The sequence below is a fragment of the Lynx rufus genome, unplaced genomic scaffold, assembly GCF_022079265.1.
Source record: "Lynx rufus isolate CCGP_SWC_20201006 ecotype Redwood Valley unplaced genomic scaffold, mLynRuf1.p SCAF_54, whole genome shotgun sequence".
Lineage (NCBI taxonomy): Eukaryota > Metazoa > Chordata > Mammalia > Carnivora > Felidae > Lynx > Lynx rufus.
Window position 1 is genome coordinate 651223 of NW_025814872.1, and position 20448 is coordinate 671670.

The 20448-nt window shown below is 43.7% G+C and overlaps 1 protein-coding gene across 1 annotated transcript in view; it reads left to right on the plus strand.

Annotated features, from left to right (window-relative positions):
- The window catches only part of NLRP2 (NLR family pyrin domain containing 2), a 31418-nt gene extending 11743 nt beyond the window's left edge, over positions 1–19675 (plus strand). The window contains exons 4-10 of the mRNA XM_047100917.1: positions 2689–2859; positions 4870–5034; positions 6731–6901; positions 7244–7414; positions 9793–9963; positions 16378–16548; positions 19537–19675. Of these exons, the coding sequence (XP_046956873.1) occupies positions 2689–2859; positions 4870–5034; positions 6731–6901; positions 7244–7414; positions 9793–9963; positions 16378–16548; positions 19537–19675 (1159 nt within the window). The remainder of the gene's footprint in view (positions 1–2688; positions 2860–4869; positions 5035–6730; positions 6902–7243; positions 7415–9792; positions 9964–16377; positions 16549–19536) is intronic.
- Positions 19676–20448: the final 773 nt, after the last annotated feature.

Here is a 20448-nt window from a genome sequence, read left to right on the forward strand (position 1 = left end):
TCTCTCTCTCAGACTAAATAAACTTTAAAAAATAAAAAAAAAAGCCTAATTCTGAAATTGTTGAAAGTACCAGCTGCTTCTTTCAGTGACATGTTACCTTTATTCCTTAGGCACTTACACCTTTGTTTTTCTCCAGGAAAACCTTCAGATATTAGACTATCCCTCAGGTCCCACAGGATTTCTCCATCGGTAACTAAAATGTTTTAATTTTCTGACACATCTTGGTTTAGAGTGTTTGCACCATTTTCCTGAAAATCAGTTTCCCCCCCCCCCACCGACTGCAAACGTCCCACACATGAATAGGAAATTAAAGCAGGGGTGCCTGGGTGGTTCAGTCGGTTAAGCGTCTGGCTTCGGCTCAGGTCATGATCTCATGGTTCATGAGTTCGAGCCCCGCGTTGGGCTCTGTGTTGGCAGCTCAGAGCCTGGAGCCTGCTTCAGATTCTGTCTCTTTCTCTCTCTCTGCCCTTCCCCTGCTCATGCTTTCTCTCTGTCTCAAAAACAAAATAAACATTAAAATTTAAAAAAAAAAGAAAATTAAAGCAATGTTGAAAAAGATAGAGAAATCGGGTCACCTACACAAACCCTACCCCCAGAACAAAATGAACATTCTCTGATACGTCTGTGTATATGGATATGTAATTACTTAAAGATTGTATTTTCTCTAAACTCAAAATGGATAAAGGACCTGAATGTGAGACAGGAAACCATCAAAACCCTAGAGGAGAAAGCAGGAAAAGACCTCTCTGACCTCAGCCATAGCAATATCTTACTCAACACATCCCCAAAGGCAAGGGAATTAAAAGCAAAAATGAACTACTGGGACCTTATGAAAATAAAAAGCTTCTGCACAGCAAAGGAAACAACCAACAAAACTAAAAGGCAACCAACAGAATGGGAAAAGATATTTGCAAATGACATATCGGACAAAGGGCTACTATCCAAAATCTATAAAGAGCTCACCAAACTCCACACCCGAAAAACAAATAACCCAGTGAAGAAATGGGCAGAAAACATGAATAGACACTTCTCTAAAGAAGACATCCGGATGGCCAACAGGCACATGAAAAGATGCTCAACGTTGCTCCTTATCAGGGAAATACAAATCAAAACCACACTCAGATATCACCTCATGCCAGTCAGAGTGGCCAAAATGAACAAATCAGGAGACTATAGATGCTGGAGAGGATGTGGAGAAACGGGGACCCTCTTGCACTGTTGGTGGGAATGCAAATTGGTGCAGCCACTCTGGAAAACAGTGTGGAGGTTCCTCAGAAAATTAAAAATAGACCTACCCTATGACCCAGCAATAGCACTGCTAGGAATTTACCCAAGGGATACAGAAGTACTGATGCATAGGGGCACTTGTACCCCAATGTTGATAGCAGCACTCTCAACAATAGCCAATTATGGAAAGAGCCTAAATGTCCATCAACTGATGAATGGATAAAGAAATTGTGGTTTATATACACAATGGAGTACTACAGGGCAATGGGAAAGAACGAAATATGGCCCTTTGTAGCAACGTGGATGGAACTGGAGAGTGTGATGCTAAGTGAAATAAGCCATACAGAGAAAGACAGATACCATATGGTTTCACTCTTATGTGGATCCTAAGAAACTTAACAGAAACCCATGGGGGAGGGGAAGGGAAAAAAAAGAGGTTAGAGTGGAAGAGAGCCAAAGCATAAGAGACTCTTAAAACCTGAGAACAAACTGAGGGTTGATGGGGGATGGGAGGGAGGGGAGGGTGGGGGATGGGTATTGAGGAGGGCACCTTTTGGGATGAGCACTGGGTGTTGTATGGAAACCAATTTGACAATAAATTTCATATATTGAAAAGAGATTTTCAATCTCTTGATTGAAAAAGATTATTTTCTCAAGTTTTTATGGACTTTTTTTTTTTTGAGAGTGAGAGAGCACATGTGTGCATAGGTGACAGCACACGTGGGCAGGGGCGGAGGGAGAGAGAATCCCAAGCAGGTTCCATGCCCAGCACAGAACCCAACACAGGATTCAGTCTCAGGACCTTGAGATCATGACCTGAGCTGAAATCAAGAGTCGGACACTTGACCAACTGACCCACCCAGGCACCCTGGATATCCTTTTAGGTCACAAATAGAGTTGTAAATCAGACTGAGAATATCATGTGTATGGATCCACCATCAGACATTCAAATATCCTCTATTTACATGTATATCACTCTCTATTTTTTTTTAATTTTTATTTTAATGTTTATTTACTTTTGAGAGAGACAGAGCATGAGCAGGGGAGGAACAGAGAGAGAGGGAGACAGAATCCGAAGCAGGCTCCAGGCTCTGAGCTGTCAGCACAGAGCCCAATGTGGGGCTAGAACTCATGGACTGAGATCCTGACCTGAGCTGAAGTTGGATGCTTAATCGACTGAGCCACCCGGGAGCCCCTCACTCTCAATCTTTATCAATGATCCACTTAGAATTTTGGATTATTCCAACCTTATTAGACTGTTGTAATCTATCTTTCTCTGTTGACACGATTGGTTGTTGGATAGTGATGCTAACTGATGGAATCATCTCACTTTTAGAATTACACTTATTTATTAGGGGTGTAGGCCCAGAGCAACCCTAAATGTCTTCACAATGATGGCGAACTGTTAGTTTTCTCTCCAGCAACATTCGGTAAATTCACTCCTTTGCCTCTTCCCAATAGGTCCCAGAATGATGAACATGTACTTCCTTTCTGGATGGACCTTTGTTCCGTATTCGACTCCAACAAGGATCTGGTATTTCTAGACATCAGTCAGACCTTCCTGAGTACCTCATCAGTGAAGATTCTTTGTGAAAAACTCTCCTCTGCTACCCATAATCTTCAGAAAGTGGCGTAAGTGGAAGCTAACCCCTGGATTAAGACCCCCATGGCACAGCCAAGCTTCTTACATTTTTAATATTGGAGTAATATTTGAATTTCTTTTTTTAATCTTTTTTAAAAAATTTTTAATGTTTTTTTTTATTTATTCTTGAGAGAGGGAGACAGAGCATGAGTGTAGGAGGGGCAGAGCAAGAGGGAGACACAGAATCCAAAGCAGGCTCCAGGCTCTGAGCCATCAGTACAGAGCCCGATGCAGGGCTCGAACCCTCGAACCGTGAGATCATGACCTGAGCCGAAGTCAGACACTTAACTGACTGAGCCACCCAGGTGCCCCTGAATTTCTTTCCCAGAGTCCCAAGTGGGTACTCAACACGAGGAATTCTACTGAATCATATGAAGTAATTTTTTCCAGTTTTTTTATTGTGATATAACATAAAACTCACCATTATTTTTAAGTGTAAAGTTATGCATTTTTAAGTGTATTTGGCAACCACCACCACCACCATCACCACCATCCGTCTCCAGAACTCCCTTCACATTGTAAAACTGAAACTTTGACCCCATTAAACAATAATTCCCTGGGATCCCTTCTCCCCAGCTCCTGGCAACCACTGTTCTGCTTTTTTTTTTTTAATCAAGTAATTTTAATACAAAGTGAAATATGGTTTGAATGTCCACAAAACCCCACAAGGAACATCCAGATCCTGGGGGAGGTTTTAATCCCATTAAGACGACCACAGGGCGCTACACATAGAGCAGGATTTCTCAACCTCTACTGACACTTTGGGCTGGAGGGGGGCTGTCCTGTGCATTGTAGGATTTTTAGCAGCAGCCCCGGCCTCTGCCTTCCAGATGCCAGTGGCACCCACACACCCCCCGTTGTGACAACCTAAAAACTGTCCACACATTTCCAGGTGTTCCCAGAGAGTGTACAGAATCACCCCTGATGGGGAACCCTGTTGGAGACGATGCTGAGACTGGTCTGAGAGCTGGGCTGCGTAAAGTTAAAATTCGCTTGGGCTGGGTGTATGTCGATCTGAATACGATCCAAAAATCTGTGTAGTTGATCGAAGTTGGAAAGAAAGGGTGGGGCTCATCACAGAACTTAAACACTTGTACTTGGAACAGAGTGTGCGCCTGTCCACCTGAGGCAGCACTTCCGAGTCTCCCTGGACATGAGGCTCGTCTCAACCTGTGCGGCTTCTGTGCAGGGAGCGTCCTGCAAGCTCCCATGTGGGCGGGCTGCATGGGGTGGTTAGGGAAGGAGAGCAAACCTGACTGAGTCGGCAAAGGGGCTTTGGTACCAGTGAGACCTTCTCCAGCTACGGGTGTCTTCGTTCATAGATTTCTTTCTCCACCTAGAGAAAAGTTCTTGCTCACTTCCATGGGATCCTGATTCTGAATGCACCATATTTAGCAGGACGTAGTGCTCCTGAAATGTGCCCGTCGGTAACACTTCAGGGAAAGGGACTGTTCCCCTTCCTTATCTTTTTCAACAAGCCGTAGAAGAAGAGCTGTTGTCTGAAATGTCTGTTGGTGACCAGCTTCCCTTCTGTAAAAGTTTGAGAGGACTGAAATAGTGGAGGCTTCTGATAGCTTCTCAAATTAGATGTTAGGCAAGCGGCACAAAGCTCCAGTTTCTGCAAAATGAGTGAGTTCTGGAGACCTAACCTTACACTATTGTGACAACAGTTACTAGTGCATCGGATACACGAAATGTGCTTGATCTCAAGGGTTCTCACCACAAAAAAATAAATAAATAAAATAAAAATGGAAATGGTGGTTATGTGAGGTGATAGGTACGTTAAGTAGCTTGATTGAGCTTGATGGTGGTGATGATTTCACAAGGCACGTGTCTACCAAAACATGAACTCATACACCTTCATGTATACAGTTTGACAATAAATACCTCAACGAAGGCAAAAAACGGGAACAGTAATTTCTAGTGTTTAAACCTGTTGCCACCCTTTGTTTCTGTGTATACAGAAACTCAAGATTTCACCTCTGTTCTCATTGCCCTAGCCTCAAAAATGTTTCCCCAGCAGATGCTTACCGGGATTTCTGCGTTGTCTTTGGTGGTCACGAGACACTAACCCATCTGACTCTTCAAGGAAATGACCAGGATGATATGCTTCCCATATTGTGTGAGATCTTGAGACACCCCAAATGTAATCTGCAATGCCTCAGGTATATCTCACCATCACTGAAAAACCCAGCACGTAACAGAGCTGCCTCAAGCTTCTATATCAATTCTGTGTAAATTAGGGGTAGGGGGCAATCCCTTATTTCTGCTTAGAAACAGTACTACACAGGGCACATGTCCCAGGACAGAAAATGGGGTGGGAGTTTAGTTTCCACTTGTATTGATCATTGAACAGCCTGGATAACTGTCCATAAGATCCCCAAGTCCAAAGAAACACTCAGAAACTTGATATCCTCCTCTATCAGAGAGAATTTGTTTATGGTTTATGTTTCTCTTATGTCATGATTCAGAATGCCAGATTTTGTCCAGATTCCTCTGTCCAGGCAAGGATGCTTTGGGAGCATCAGATTTCCCCTTTCTTGGGTTGAGAGATCTCCCGTTTGGGGATGTTCTCCACATGATTGCCCTGGCGATGATTTTCGTCACTCATCATCGGGTTCCATTGATCCCCACTTGACCACATTTGAGCAGCAATAGCAAGACGTTGAAGGTGATCTGTTGGTCTCAAATTATGGTTTTGCCTCTACCGGTATGACCTTGGGCTGTTGAAGTAGGTCTTATCCCCATCGGTAGGATAGAGTAGTGCACATCTCACGAGGATTTGAGGAATGAATGAAACCAAGTCCAAGCGTACAAGTATTCATCGTTGCATTATTGGTAGTAGCCATTGTCACTATTCACCATCCCTACGACCTTCCTTTCTTTTTCCTGTGAGGATTCACCAGGAAAAGGAATTGTGCCGTTTGAAGATTTTGGTCATTAACTTGTTTCTCAAGGAATAAACGAATACAACGATGGAAGAAGGAGACTCCTATAAATTTAGCTTCTTTTATTGGAAGCCATTAAACATTCTCTTTTGTGTTCCAATGCCCTGGTTAACTTTGATTCCTCTATTAGGGAGGAATCTCTATAGACATTCTCCATAGAGAGTCTATGAGAATACGCACTCTAAGAGAAAAAATATTTTTGTTGGATTTTAGTAAGTTTTAGCTATATGATATACAGTCCACTTAGCACTTCCTGTGAATTATCAACCTTAATCAACACTCAGCATGAGGGTAGGACTTATTTTCAACTTAAAGATGGAAATGAGGTTTGATGAAGTTCAGTAACGTGGCCACCGTTTCATATACTATAAATGGCAGAACTGGGATTTTTTTTTTTTTTTGTAAGAAACCCCACTCCAAAGGCCACAATACACATAATGCCCCAGTGAAGTTCCATTCATCCATGGTAAGCATCTCTCTCTTCAGGAATAGGGTATGGGCGACTTGTTGCCTGATGTTTGATTGATTGGATTTCCAAATAAATAGTTCTCAACTTGTGGTCTCCAGACCAGCAGCAGCTTCATCGCCTAGGAACTTGTTAAAATCCAGATTCTTGGATCTCACCCAGATCTTCTAGAGCAACTTCTGGGTATGTGGCCCAGGAATCTTCCAGGTGGTTCAGGACCCCCTAAAACAGAGGTCAGTGGATTCCGCATCCAGAGCGTCTGAGGACTTGCATTTCTAACTGCTTACCAGGTGATGATGATGCAGCTGGCCCGGGGACCACACTTAGAGGCTGCTCCACACAATGAAGTCCAGGACGTGACATGATGGAGTGGAATGAGGGGCACAACTGGAGACCGTTATCCAGGGTTTGGTTCTCAAGAACGACTTGTTCCCCTTTCTCCTGCAGGTTGGTATCGTGTTCTGCCTCTGCTCAGCAATGGGCCCATCTCTCCTCCTCCCTCGAGATCAACCAGTCCCTCACATGCCTGAACCTGACAGCAAATGAGCTTACAGATGAGAGTGCCAGGTTGCTGTGCAAGACTCTGAGACACCCCAAGTGCTTCCTGCAGAGGCTGTCGTAAGTGCCGCCTCCGTTCCCGGGGAGCATCTCCACACTGGGTCTGGGGCCACAATGGGGAACAGCATTGGTAACACCTGGATTTGCTGGGCGACCCATATGGGACTTCCCCCTGATGTGGATACCTGGTTTCCGCTTCTGGTCCCAGGCGGGTGGCTCGTGCATTTTCTTCTGTCACTCCTGGTCCTTCATGGCTGTGAAGATTACCCGCAGGATGAGAGAGGAAGTGGATTCCCAACAAGAGCTGTATGCAGCTGGGACCTCGAGCCTTTGGGGATGGCCAAGAAAATCGGGCTTCGGAAATGTCTTCGCCGTCTTACTGCTTGTATGGTGCTTTGGCAGGTTGGAAAACTGTCACCTCACGGAAGCCTGTTGCAAAGAGCTCTCCTCTGCTTTGATCGTCAACCAGAGTCTGACACACCTGTGCTTGGCAAAGAACGCTCTCGGAAATGGAGGGGTGAAACTTCTGTGCGAGGGCTTGAGTTACCCCGACTGTCAACTACAGATGCTGGTGTAAGTCTATACTGCGTGTATGTGCATTCGTGTATCCTGGATTCAAGTAACACAGATGCAAGCATTCACTAATTCCTCTGATAACCCCAAGTATGGTGCTGACAGTTAGATGTGACGAGACCCAGTGGTAGAAAAAAAATACAAGAGGGGCGCCTGGGTGGCTCAGTCAGTTAAGCGTCTGACTGCAACTCAGGTCATGACCTCACGGTTCATGAATTTGAGCCCCGCGTCGGGCTCTGTGCTGACATCTCAGAGCCTGGAGCCTGTTTCCGATTCTGTGTCTCCCTCTCTCTCTGCCTCTCCCCTAGTCACACTCCGTCCTCTCTCTCCCTTCAAAAAATAAACATTTTTTTTTAAAAAAAAGAAAAAAATATGGGGCGCCTGGGTAGCTCAGTCAGTTAAGCATCTGACTTTGGCTCAGGTCATGATCTCCCAGTCCGTGAGTTCAAGCCCCACGTCGGGCTCTGTGCTGACAGCTCAGAGCCTGGAGCCTGCTTCGGATTCTGTGTCTCCCTCTCTCTCTGCCTCTCCCCCCAGTCACGCTCTGTCTCTCTCTCTCTCTCTCTCTCTCTCTCTCTCTCTCTCTCTCCTTCAAAAATAAACATTTTTGGGGGCACCTGGGTGGCTCAGTCGGTTAAGCCTCCAACTTCAGCTCAGGTCACGGTCTCACGGTCCGTGAGTTCAAGCCCCGCATCAGGCTCTGGGCTGATGGCTCAGAGCCTGGAGCCTGCTTCCGATTCTGTGTCTCCCTCTCTCTCTGCCCCTCCCCCATTCATGCTCTGTCTCTCTCTGTCTCAAAAATAAATAAACGTTAAAAAAAATTTTTAAAAATAAACATTTTTTTATAAAAAGAAAAAAATACAAGATATAGTGTCAATAATCAGTAGGGATTTGGGAGATGTCACTGGTTTCAAGGTTTGAGGTTTTCTTTAACCTTTAAAAAATTTTTTTAATGTTTATTCATTTTTGAGAGACAGAACACACATGGGGGAGGGGCAAAGAGAAAGAGGGAGACACAGAATTCAAAGCAGGCTCCATAATCTGAGCTGTCAGCACAGAGCCTGACGCAGGGCTCGAACCCATAAACCGTGAGGTCATGACCTGAATCAAAGTTGGATGCCGGGGCACCTGGGTGGCTCAGTCGGTTAAGCATCTGACTCTGGCTCAGGTCATGATCTCGCGGTCTGTGAGTTCGAGCCCCACGTCAGGCTCTGTGCTGACCGCTCAGAGCCTGGAGCCTGTTTCAGATTCTATGTCTCCCTCTCTCTCTGACCCTCCCCCATTCATGCTGTCTCTCCCTGTCTCAAAAATAAATAAACGTTAAAAAAAATTAAAAAAAAAAAAGTTGGATGCTTAACCAAATGAGCCACCCAAGTGCCTGTGTTTGGGTTTTTTAAATGAATATTTTTGATAACATGTAACATAAGTTCTATCTGCAACTGGGTGTAGGTGGAGTTATTTGACTCTTAGAAAATATAGGTCAAATCTTCTTTCTGGACCTCATCTGTTTCTGTTTTGTGAGCCATGCCCCCACTTTACTAAGTTGTCAGAGCTTCATTTCATGTGTCTGTCTTGCTGGGGTCTTCCTCTGTTACTCCATAGTCCTGGGAGTTTCCATCAGTTCACAAATCTCCAAGCCTAAGAGGTGTATGTTGGTTCCTCTCAAAGGCTATCTATGACTGCACATCCCTGGATGTATCACATGACTGTTTCCTAATTGTTTCTGTAATGAATTGTCACAAACGAAGAGGCTTAAAACAACACAAACTCGTTGTCTTAAAGTCCTAGAGGCCAGAGGTCCAAAATGAGTTTCACTGAGCTAAAATCAAGGTGTCTGCAAGGTGGTGTTCCTTCTGAGGTCTCCAGGGAAGGATCCATTTCCTGGCCTCTTCCAGCTTCTAAAGGCACCTGCATGTTCCTAAAGGCCCCTTCCTTCGTGTTCAAAGCCAGCAGCATAGCGTCTTCAAATGTCCTTCTGTCCCTCTTATCCCATCTCCCCCTCCTGGCTATGACTCTCATGCTCCTTCTTTTAGAAGGATCCTTGTGATTACATTGTCCCACCTGGGTAATCTCCCCATCTCCACATCCTTAGCTCAACGGCACCCGCAGAGTCTCCTTTACATGTTATGTGACATATTCACAGGGACCAGGGATTAGGATGTAGACACCTTTGCATGCGTTGGAGTGGGGGAGGGTGGGGGGGCAGCCTATGTAATCACTTATGCGGTAATTGTGACTCCATCCGTGATGTCATTTCCACGTCTCGTTGTCTGCTAGCTTGCGTACAACCTATGGCTTGAGGTCGGCAGTCCTGGCTTTGGTGCATCTCACCAGGGAGGACTCACAGAGTTCATTTTCCCCGTGTGATTGATTTCTAGGCTTTGGTACTGCAGCACAGGCAGCAATGGCTGCCATCATCTGTCAACACTTCTCCAGCAAAATTCAAGCCTTACGCACTTGGATCTGGGGCTGAATCACATAGGAATGACTGGACTGAAGTTTCTGTGTGAGGCTTTGAAGAAGCCAATGTGTAACCTCAAATGTCTATGGTAAGTTATGTTTTTCTGAATTTTAATCTGTATCTGAACTAAAATAGTGTAGCAATCCCCCCACCACCACCACCAGCTCTAGTGTAAGAGATTGGAACAAATCTAATTATTTAAAAAAAAAAAAAAGTAAGATAGCAGTTTTCACAACTTTTGTTTTTATTTATTTATTTATTTATTTTTAAATTTTTTTTTTAACGTTTATTTATTTTTGAGACAGAGAGAGACAGAGCATGAACAGGGGAGGAGCAGAGAGAGAAGGAGACACAGAATATGAAACAGGCTCCAGGCTCTGAGCTGTCAGCCCAGAGCCCGACGCGGGGCTTGAACTCACAGACCGTGAGATCATGACCTGAGCCGAAGTCGGACGCTTAACCGACCAAGCCACCCAGGCGCCCCACAACTTTTGTTTTTAAATCCCCAAATTTGTAGGCATCCACAAAAGACTCCAAATAGCCAAATCAGTTCTCACAAAGAACAACAAAGCTGGAGACACCACACTTCCTGGTTTCAAACTATATTACAAAACTGTGGTATCAAAACAGTATGGTATTGGCATAAAAACAGATACATAGACCAAAAGGACAGAATAGACGGCCCAGAAATACCCCTCCCATATATACAGTCAACTGATCTTTGCTAAGGGCACGGGTACTCAATGGGGAAGGCATGATTTCATCAGTAAAGAGGGTTGAAAAAAAACCTGGATATCCACATGCAAAAGAATGAAATTGAACCCATACACGATACACAAAAATTAAATCAAAATGGGGCGCCTGGGAGGCTCAGTCAGTTAAGCATCATGATCTCACCGTTCGTGGGTTCAAGCCCCGCATTGGGCTGACAGTTCGGAGCCTGGAGCCCGCTTCCGATTCTGTGTCACCCTCCCTCTGCCCTTCCCCCAGTCGCACTCTGACTCTCTCTCAAAAATAAACAAATAAATAAATCTTTTAATGTTTGTTTATTTTTGAGAGACAGAGAGGAACCGAGAGAGGGGCAGAGAGAGAGGGAGACACAGAATCTAAAACAGGATCCAGCTGTCAGCCCAGAGCCCAACATGGAGCTCGAGCTTACTAACCATGAGATCATGACCTGAACCAAAGTCAGACGCTTAACTGACTAAGCCACCGAGGTGCCCCCCGAAATTTTTAAATTAAAAAAATATAAACTCAAAATGGATTAAAGACTTAGGACACAAAACTGTAAAATTCCTAGAAGAAAACATAGGGCAAAAGCTCTTTGACATTGGTCTTGGCAATGATTTTGTATATATGATGCCAAAAAGTACCAGCAGCAAAAGCAAAAATAAACAAGTGGGGCTTCATCAAACTAAAAATCTTGTGTCTACCAAAGGAAACAGTCAACAAAATGAACGACAACCTACAGAAAAATATTTACAGACCACATATCTGATAAGGGATTAATATCCAAGATAGATAAGGAACTTCTACAACTCAACTCTTTTTAATGGGACCTAAATAGACTTTTTCCAAATCAGACAGACAAATGGCCAACAGGTAGGTGAGAGACTGTTCAACAGCACTAACCATCAGGGAAATGGAAATCAAATCCACATGAGATATCACTTCATACCTTTCAGGATGGTTGTCATCGAAAAGAACACAGGTAACAAATATTGGCGAGGATGTGGAGAAAAGGGAATGTTTTTGCACCGTTGGTAGGAATGTACCGCCATATGGAAAACAGTAAGAAGAGTCCTCGAAAAGCTAAAAATTGATGTATCATATGGAATCCCACTTCTGGATATATATATCCAAAGGAAATGGAAATGAGGTCTTGAAAAGGTATCTGCACCTCCATGTTTGTGGAAGCATTATTCACAACCGTCAAGATGGGAAACAACGTAAGTGTCCATCAACAGGGGATTGGATAAAGAAGAACTGAGATATGTATACACAATGGAATATTAGCCATGATAAAGGAGGAAATCCTGCCATTTGAGATAACACGGATGAAACGCGAGGCTAGTAGGCTAAGTAAAATAAGACAAAGACATCACTTATACGTGGAATCTAAAAGAGCTGAGCTCATAGAAGCAAAAAGTAGAGTGATAGTTACCAGGGGCTGAGGGGTGGGGGATATGGGGAGGTGCTGAGGGAAGCATACAGACTTCCAGCCAGAAGATGAAGAAGTTCCGGGGCACCTGGTGGCACAGTCAGTTAAGCATCTGACTGGATCTCTGCTCAGGTCATGATCTCACCGTTGGGAAGTTCAAGCCCCTCATCAGGCTCTACACTGATGGTGCAGAGCCTGCTTGGGATTCTCTCTCCCTCTCTCTCTCTCTGCCCCTCCCCCTGCTTTTGTTCATTCTCTCTCTCCCTCTCTCAAAATAAATAAATTAAAAAAAAAATGAATAAGTTCCAGACATCTAACGTATAGCATGGAGATTATAGCTAATAACACTGTGTAATATACTTGAAATTTGCTAACATAGATTTTTTTCTAATTCCAGTATAGTCAATATATAGTGTAATATTAGTTTCAGGTGCAATATAGTGATGCCATAATTCCATATGACATCTGGTGTTCATCACACAAGCGCCCTCCATCCCATCCCTTATTTATTCTGTACCCCCACCCACCTCCTCTCTGGTGACCATCAGTGTGTTCTCTATAGTTAACAGGCATTTAAAAGAACAGATCTTAGGGAGCGCCTGGGTAGCTCATTTAGTTGAGCGTCCAGCTCTTGATTTCAGCTCAGGTCATGATCCCAGGATCGTGGGGTTGAGCCAATCAGCCTAACACTGAGCATGGAGCCTGCATAAGATATTCTCTCACCCCCCTTTCTATCTTTTCTCTCTCTCTCTCTCTCTCTCGCTCTCTCTCTCTCTCTCCCCCACTCTTTCCCTCTTTCTCTCTCTCTCCCCCTGCCCCTCCCCTGCTTGTGTGCTCTCTCTCTCTCTCTCCAAAATAAAAATAAAATTTTTAAAAAGAATAGATCTTAAATGTTCTCCCCCAAAAAAGAAATGAAGATGGTGTGTCAGGATGGGGGTGTCAGCTAACACTACAGTGCTAATCGTGTTGTAATATATTAAAGTGCCAAATCAGCACATTGCACACCTTAAACTTACACGATGTTTTGTGTCAATTATATGTCAACAAGGATTAAAGAAAATCTCCAGAAACTTCTACATTTCGACAATAAAAAATAAGATCTACTCTCAGCAAATCTAGTGTTCTCAAAAAACAAAAAAAGCAACTATGTGAGAGCTGACAGATGTAGTAATTAACTCGACTGTTGATCATTTCACAGTGTATATTAAATCATCACATCGTATACCTTAAATACATACAACTTTTATTCGTCAATTATTCATCAGTAAATCTGGGGAAGAAGAGTCACTAGTGTGGTTAAAGGGATACTCTCTAGTCTAAGCCATCCAAAGGACACCAGTGAAGCATTTTGAGGATGCAATGCCTAAGGCATCGAGAGGCAGTCATCGGTGCCCCAGCTCCCAGCCTCCAGAGAGGTAGGGATTTGACATGTTGCCTCCACCGGCAGATAAATGGCCTCAATTCAGTTCTGTCTCACAATTCCACATGAGTTAGGTACCTTCACTCAGATGCACTGGGGTCTGGAACCCTACCTGTGAAGGACCCCCAAATGGTAACCAGTTTTCTGACCTCTACAGCACAAGACGATAAGTCATGGTGTTCAGCCTCTACTGAGTAGTAGAAATGCTTGCAGGTTTGAGAATGCCAACACCCACCCAGGCTGTACCTCAGACCACTCCAGTCGGGATCTCCTCAAGTAAAACCCAGACAACGGTATTGTTAAAGCTCTCAGCATGACTGCAGTTTGCACTGGTAGGGATACCAACTGAACAAATCCTAGAGATCGCAGGTGGAAAACCACTGGTTGTTATGATTCGTGGCACGTGCCTGTTTGCAGGAAGGTGACGATGTTAACAGTGATGGGGAGGGGGCTCTTCTAACCATGTGTTCTACTGGCATAGGGAAGTATCTAGTCAGCCATAACTTCCTGATGGTATAATCTCGGTTGTACATTTTAGGAAATGGAGTAAGTCATGTCCATCAGGAAAGTTGGTTATGATAATGAAATACATATGCATTTACTGTGCCAGGAAGTATGCTAAATGTTTGATATTACTCATAACCTCTCCCAAATCCTGGGGTAAATATAACTACGTGACTTTAACTCATATGTGTGTGTTCATGTATGCACAAACACCTTGAATCTTTGTATAATATTATTTGCTCGGAATGAGATCCTTCATACATCATCCTTTATTCCTTTTTTTCTTTCAAATATCAAATCCAAGCCTTTTTTATTATTTAAGTTCAAGTTAGTTAACACACAGTGTAGTCTTGGCTTCAGGAGTAGAACCCAATGATTCATCACTTACATATAACACCCAGTGCCCTTCCCAAAAAGTGCCCTCCTTAATGCCCATCGCCTGTTTACCCCATCCCCCCACCTACCTCCCCACCAGCAACCCTCAGTTTATTCCTAAGTGTCTCTTAGGGTTTGTCTCTCTCTGTTTTTGTCTTACTTTCCCTTCCCTTCTCCTATGTTCATCTGTTGTGTTTCTCAAATTCCACATATGAGTGAAAACATATGATATCTGTCTTCCTCTGACTTACCTCACTCAGCATAATACCCTCCAGTTCCATCCACATTGTTGCAAATGGCAAGATTTTATTCTTTTTGATTGCCAAGTAATACTCCATTTATGTATATACCACGTTGTCTTTATCCATTCATCCATCGATGGACATTTGGGCTCTTTCCATACTTTGACTATTGTTGATAATGCTGCTATAAACATTGGGGTGCATGTGTCCTTTCAAATCAGCATTTTTGTATCATTTGGAAAAATTCCTAATAGTGCAATTGCTGGGTCACAGGGTAGTTCTATTTTTAATTTTTGGAGGAACCTCCATACTGTTTTCCAGAGTGACGGCACCAGTTTGCATTCCCACAAACAGTTCAAGAGGGTTCCCCTTTCTCCACATCCTCACCAACATCTATTGTTTCCTGAGTTGTTAATTTTAACCACTCTGACAGGTGTGAGGTGGTATCTCATTGTGGTTTCGATTTGTATTTCCCTGGTGATGAATAATGTTGAGCATCTTCTCATGTGTCTGTTGGCCATCTGGATGTCTTCTTTGGAGAAGTGTCCCATGTCTTCTGCCTATTTCTTCACTGGATTATTTGTTTTTTGGTGTTGAGTTTGGTAAGTTCCTTGCAGATTTTGGATACTAACCCTTTATCAGATATGTCATTTGAGAATTTCTTCTCCCATTCTGTCGGTTGCCCTTTAGTTTTGTTGATTGTTTCCTTTGCTGTGCAGAAGCTTTTTATCTTGATGAGGTCCCAATAGTTCATTTTTGCTTTTATTTCCCTTGCCTCCAGAGACATATCAAATCCAAGCCTTTTTAAAATCTTGCTACCTGGGGTCCCTGAGTGGCTCAGTCATTAAGCATCTGATTCTTGATTTCGGCTCAGGTCATGATCTTGCAGTTCAGGAGATCAAGCCCTGGATTGGGCTCTGTGCTGGCAGTACAGAGCCTGCTTGGGATTCTCTCTCTGTCCACCCCAACCCCTCTCCTCTCCTCTCCTCTCCTCTCCTCTCCTCTCCTCTCCTCTTCCCTTCCTCTCTCTCTCCCTCCCTCCCTCCCTCCCTCCCTCCCTCCCTCCCTCTCTCTCTCTCTCTCTCAAAATAAGTAAACATTGTTTTAATCCTGCTACCCTCTTCCAGATATCTAGAATCTGTTCTCATACCCCACACACATACTTATAACGTGTGGGTTGTAGTCTAGCCTTCAACCTAGTCTGTATTCTGCCCTCTCAGTGCCGCTAGTTTTCTAGCCAAGCACTAAGAATAACTTGTAAGATGTAACTCCCATCATGCTTCTTCTCAAAAGCCCCGGTGGTTCCCCATCTCATTCCAAGTAAAATCTGAAGTTTACAATGGCCTAAGGGCCCTATGTGAGATGGCTCCCTGTTATCTGTGGCTTCATCTCTTACAACCCTGCCTGATTCACTCTCTTGATTTGCTGTTGAATCTGGCTGCCTTGGTATTGTTTTACATGATAATGATACATGACCTCAGAGCCTTTGCACAAGCTATTTCTCTGCTTGGGGAGCCCCCACTCCAGATCTAAGGTTTGTTCTCAAATTCTAAGGTTTGTTCTCTTCAGCCATTGTAGTGAGTGCCCTCCCCAGCTTCTCCCTTTACCCTTTGCCCTTCATAACCCTTATCAGATATGGCACACTACATACATCTGTTTCCTATTAGTATGAGCTCAGAGGGAAGAGATTTCTGTAGTTTCCTGTTGGATCCCCAACACTCAAGAGTGTGCCTGGCATGTAGGATGGTTTCTGTAAACACTGCTTGAATGAATGAACTAATTTTTGTGTCTCCCCTGCAGGTTGTGGGGATGTGCCATCACCCCTTTCAGCTGTGAGATTCTCGCATCTGCCCTTGGCAACAACCGGAGCCTGATCAGTCTGGACCTAGGCCAGAATTCCTTGGGATATAGCGGAGTGAAGATGCTGTGTAATACCTTGAAACTTCAGAATTCCTCCCTCCGGACACTCAGGTATGATCCTTCTGATCCTTAGGGTGTTTCCTCCGGGATAGCAGGTGTGCAGGGGGATGCGCAAACCACAGGGACATGTGAGTCGCTAACGTTCAGCTTTTATCCAGTGATGTTTAGTCGCCAGATAATTCTCCCATCGGCCCCTTCTGTTGCTTTGGAGAGTAAGATGAGTCAAAGGGAGACTCAAACTCAGTCTGATGCCAGGAAGCTGGCTCTGGGGGCTCCTCTAAGTGAGGGAGAGTCATGGTGGCCGTCTGTTGTTGAGTGAGGAAGATCAGACTCTCGTGTGGTTTCTTGAGTTTGTGTTGGTTACAGAGGTCTGGCAGTGGGTCCGCCTTAGGAGCACATTCTCTGCTGTGAGTCCGCCATTGAATGAAATGAGTCTCTGTCTTCTGTTGGTCATCGAAGCAAGCTGTCCCTGAGTTGTGCTGTTCACTTGCTCCCATGGCAACAAAGAACCCTACAACTCTTTATTCTTAGGTGCGTGGGAACTTTAATTTTTTCTTTTAGTTTATTTTTGAGAGAGAGAGACACAGAGTGCAAGCAGGGGAGGGGCAGAGAGAGAGAAGGAGACACAGGTTCCAAAGCAGGCTCCAGGCTCTGAGCTGTCAGCACAGAGCCCGACATGGGGCTGGAACCCACAAACTGTGAGATCATGACCTGAGCCCAAGTCAGACGCTCAACTGACAGAGCCACTCAGGCGCCCCAGACGTGCGGAACTTTAAATTCTCAGATGCAACATAGACAGCTGATGGCTCGAAATGATAATTACGTAGGAGAAACTGATGAAATATTTACTTAATGTGACTCTCAGGTCCCTTGCTAGTCGAAAGAAGCAATGTGTAGAGTCTGAAGTTTGTTTCTGTTTTTAGCCCCTTTCTGGCGAGCTAGCTCCCATTTTATGTATCAGTGAGTTCTAATCAAAGTGTAAAGCCCCCCACAAAGACATTGAGCTGTTTCTTGAGACCACCCAGTCAGACGTGCTCTCCTGAGTCTGTGAATCTCAAGGGGAGCAATTCAAGATGGGGGCTTCTTGTTCAGTGACAGACCCTAGACAGGCACAGAGACCCCGGGTTCAGAACTTGGCTTTTGGTTCTTTGACTTTATCAGCTACCTCGTATCCTTCTGAGATGCTCTTTTAACTTAACTGGAATCCTTTTCTTTGGCTTAGAGACAAAGAGGCCCTGTCATCACACCTCATTCTTAGAGCAACACCTTTATATATTCCACTGTGGCTCACGCCCTGTTTCTGATTCCTTCAACACTTTTGACCAGACACAGGTCGACTGTGGGAACTTTTTCTGTCCTTCAACTGCAGACCATGACCAACCTCCTACACTCACGAATAGACACAACTACATTTGACCTTGGAGGGTCATGTTGAAAATATTTTTTTAATTTATTTTTTTAATTTATGTCGAAGTTAGTTACCATATAGTGCAACAATGATTTCAGGAGTAAATTCCTTAATGCCCCTTACTTATTTAGCCCACCCCTGCTTTCGCAATCCCTCCAGTAACCCTTTGTTTGTTCTCCGTTTTTAAGAGTCTCTTATGTTTTGTCCCCCTCCCTGTTTTTATATTATTTTTGCTTCCCTTCCCCTATGTTCATCTGTTTTGTATCTTAAAATTCTCATATGAGTGAAATCATATGATATTTGTCTTTCTCTGACTGACTAATTTCACTTAGCATGATACCCTCTGGTTCCATCCACATAGTTGCAAACGGCACGATTTCATTCTTTTTGATTACTAATACTCCATTGTGTGTGTGTGTATGTATATATGTGTGTATATATGTATATATATATATATGTATACATATATATATATATATATGTATGTGTGTATATGTATACCCACACACACACACACACACACACACACATACATACACCACATCTTTTTTATCCATTCACCATCGATGGACATTTTGGCCCTTACTTTAGCCAAAGTTATATTGATTGTGATTTTGATATACAAAAACATTGTGAAATCATCATCATCATCAAGCTGATTAACACATCCATCACCTCATAGAGTTTTACCTTTGTGTGTGTGTGTGTGTGTGTGTGTGTGTGGTGAGAACACCTAAGATCTATCATAGCAAATTTCAGGTACCCAATACAGTATTACTGTCACCAAGCTGTACATTAGATCTCCAGAACATAAAACTCAAGCCTTGTTGTGTGATTGTGTTGTGACCCTTAAACAGCAAAACAAAAAAATTGGTTAATAAGCCAACAAAACCAAGGGTTTCTGCCTGGCTCAGTCAGTAGAGCATGTGACTCTTGATCTTGGGACATGAGCTCAAGCCCCACATTGGGTATAGAGATTACTTAAAATACATATATGTTTCTTGTTGGCATTGTAGTCCTGTATACACACACACACTAAGAAAACCAGGACTACAATGCCAACAAGAAACATGGCAGCTAATATCTTCAGTCTCTTACTTTTATACATATTTTTGCTTTAATTATTCCCTTTCCCCCACCCCATTCCCCATGCCCGTGAATGAATCTGGTTACCGAAAGGTGAATCCTACAAATGAGGCTGCTATTATCACAGGTCAAATAAAGGTGGTGATCAGCTAATGTCATGTCAGAGGAGACACAAGTCTGGTCTGACTGACTTGGTTCAAGTGTGTATGTCTCGTCCTGGGTCCACCAAATAGAAGTTGCCAACATGAGCTGTGGAGTAGGTAGGTGTTGGAATTGATGGAAATGTCTGTGATTTAGTTCTGTCTCTCCAAGAATAATATGAGAATTGTCTGAGATCATGCAGGCATCTTAAAGCCATTACGGTGTTAACCTGGAATTATCTCTTGTTCCCTATCAAGTCAATATGGATCCCTACTTTGCGGCACAGAATAATCAATAAAGACTGCCTCTCTTCTAAAGCATGACACTTGCAGGCTCTTGGGCATTTGGAATGAGCCTCCTTGAAGCAACAAGAAACCTTCTTTTCACTCCCGCTGCACCTCCAGGTTGAGGATAGATGAATCTGACCCTCAAATCCAGAAGCTGCTGAAAGAAGTCCAAGAAAGTGACCCACAACTGACCATTGAGAGTGATAAGCAAGATCCAAACAATAACCGACCTTCTTCACATGACTTCATTTTCTGAATCCCCTGGAGTTCTTGGTTCTCCAGTAAAGTCTGAGGTTGTCAAGGTGATGGGGGAACTTCCTCTGAGCCCTCTCAGTGATGTTAGGTATGGGGCCAGATGTTCTTTTAGCCTTGGGGGGTGCCTTTGGCTTCCATAAAGCACACACAAGTGACTTACCCCTGTTATGGGTGGAATGTCTATATCTCGAGTCTATCAAGAGAAATAAAGGTGAAAGCATTCATGAAGGAGGTTATGTTTATTAATGGATTCTGACCAAACTTAGACACAAGATACTTAATTTGGCAGAACCTAACCCAGCAGGGCAAGGGGACAGAAATGTTTGTGATCCCATCGGTCCGTTCACTTTGCCAGTCACTGCCTGGCTCTGGCATTTCTTGACCTGCATGGATAGCTGTCTATAGGTCTTCCTCATCAAGAGTATTTCTCCTACAAATCCTATGATATTTTGTAGCATTCTTAAGCACTTCAATGAAGCACATATATGATCACATCATTGCTCTTATTAACTTTTTAATAATTCCCCCCTTACAGAAAACATAAGTTCATGGTGTGCGTAGCCCTTCCCCATCTAGCCCTCCTTATTTCATTGTGACCTACAGAATCCCAGAATTCCTTAAGGCAATTAATTGTTAAGAATCACTTTTTTATTAAGCGCTAATTTGTCAATTACTCTCTCAGTCATCCTACTTTCCTGTTTCATCCCCGGGTTCATCGGTTCATCATTCTCACCAAATACACCACGTTCCCAGATGTCCCCTTCAAACCGCCCT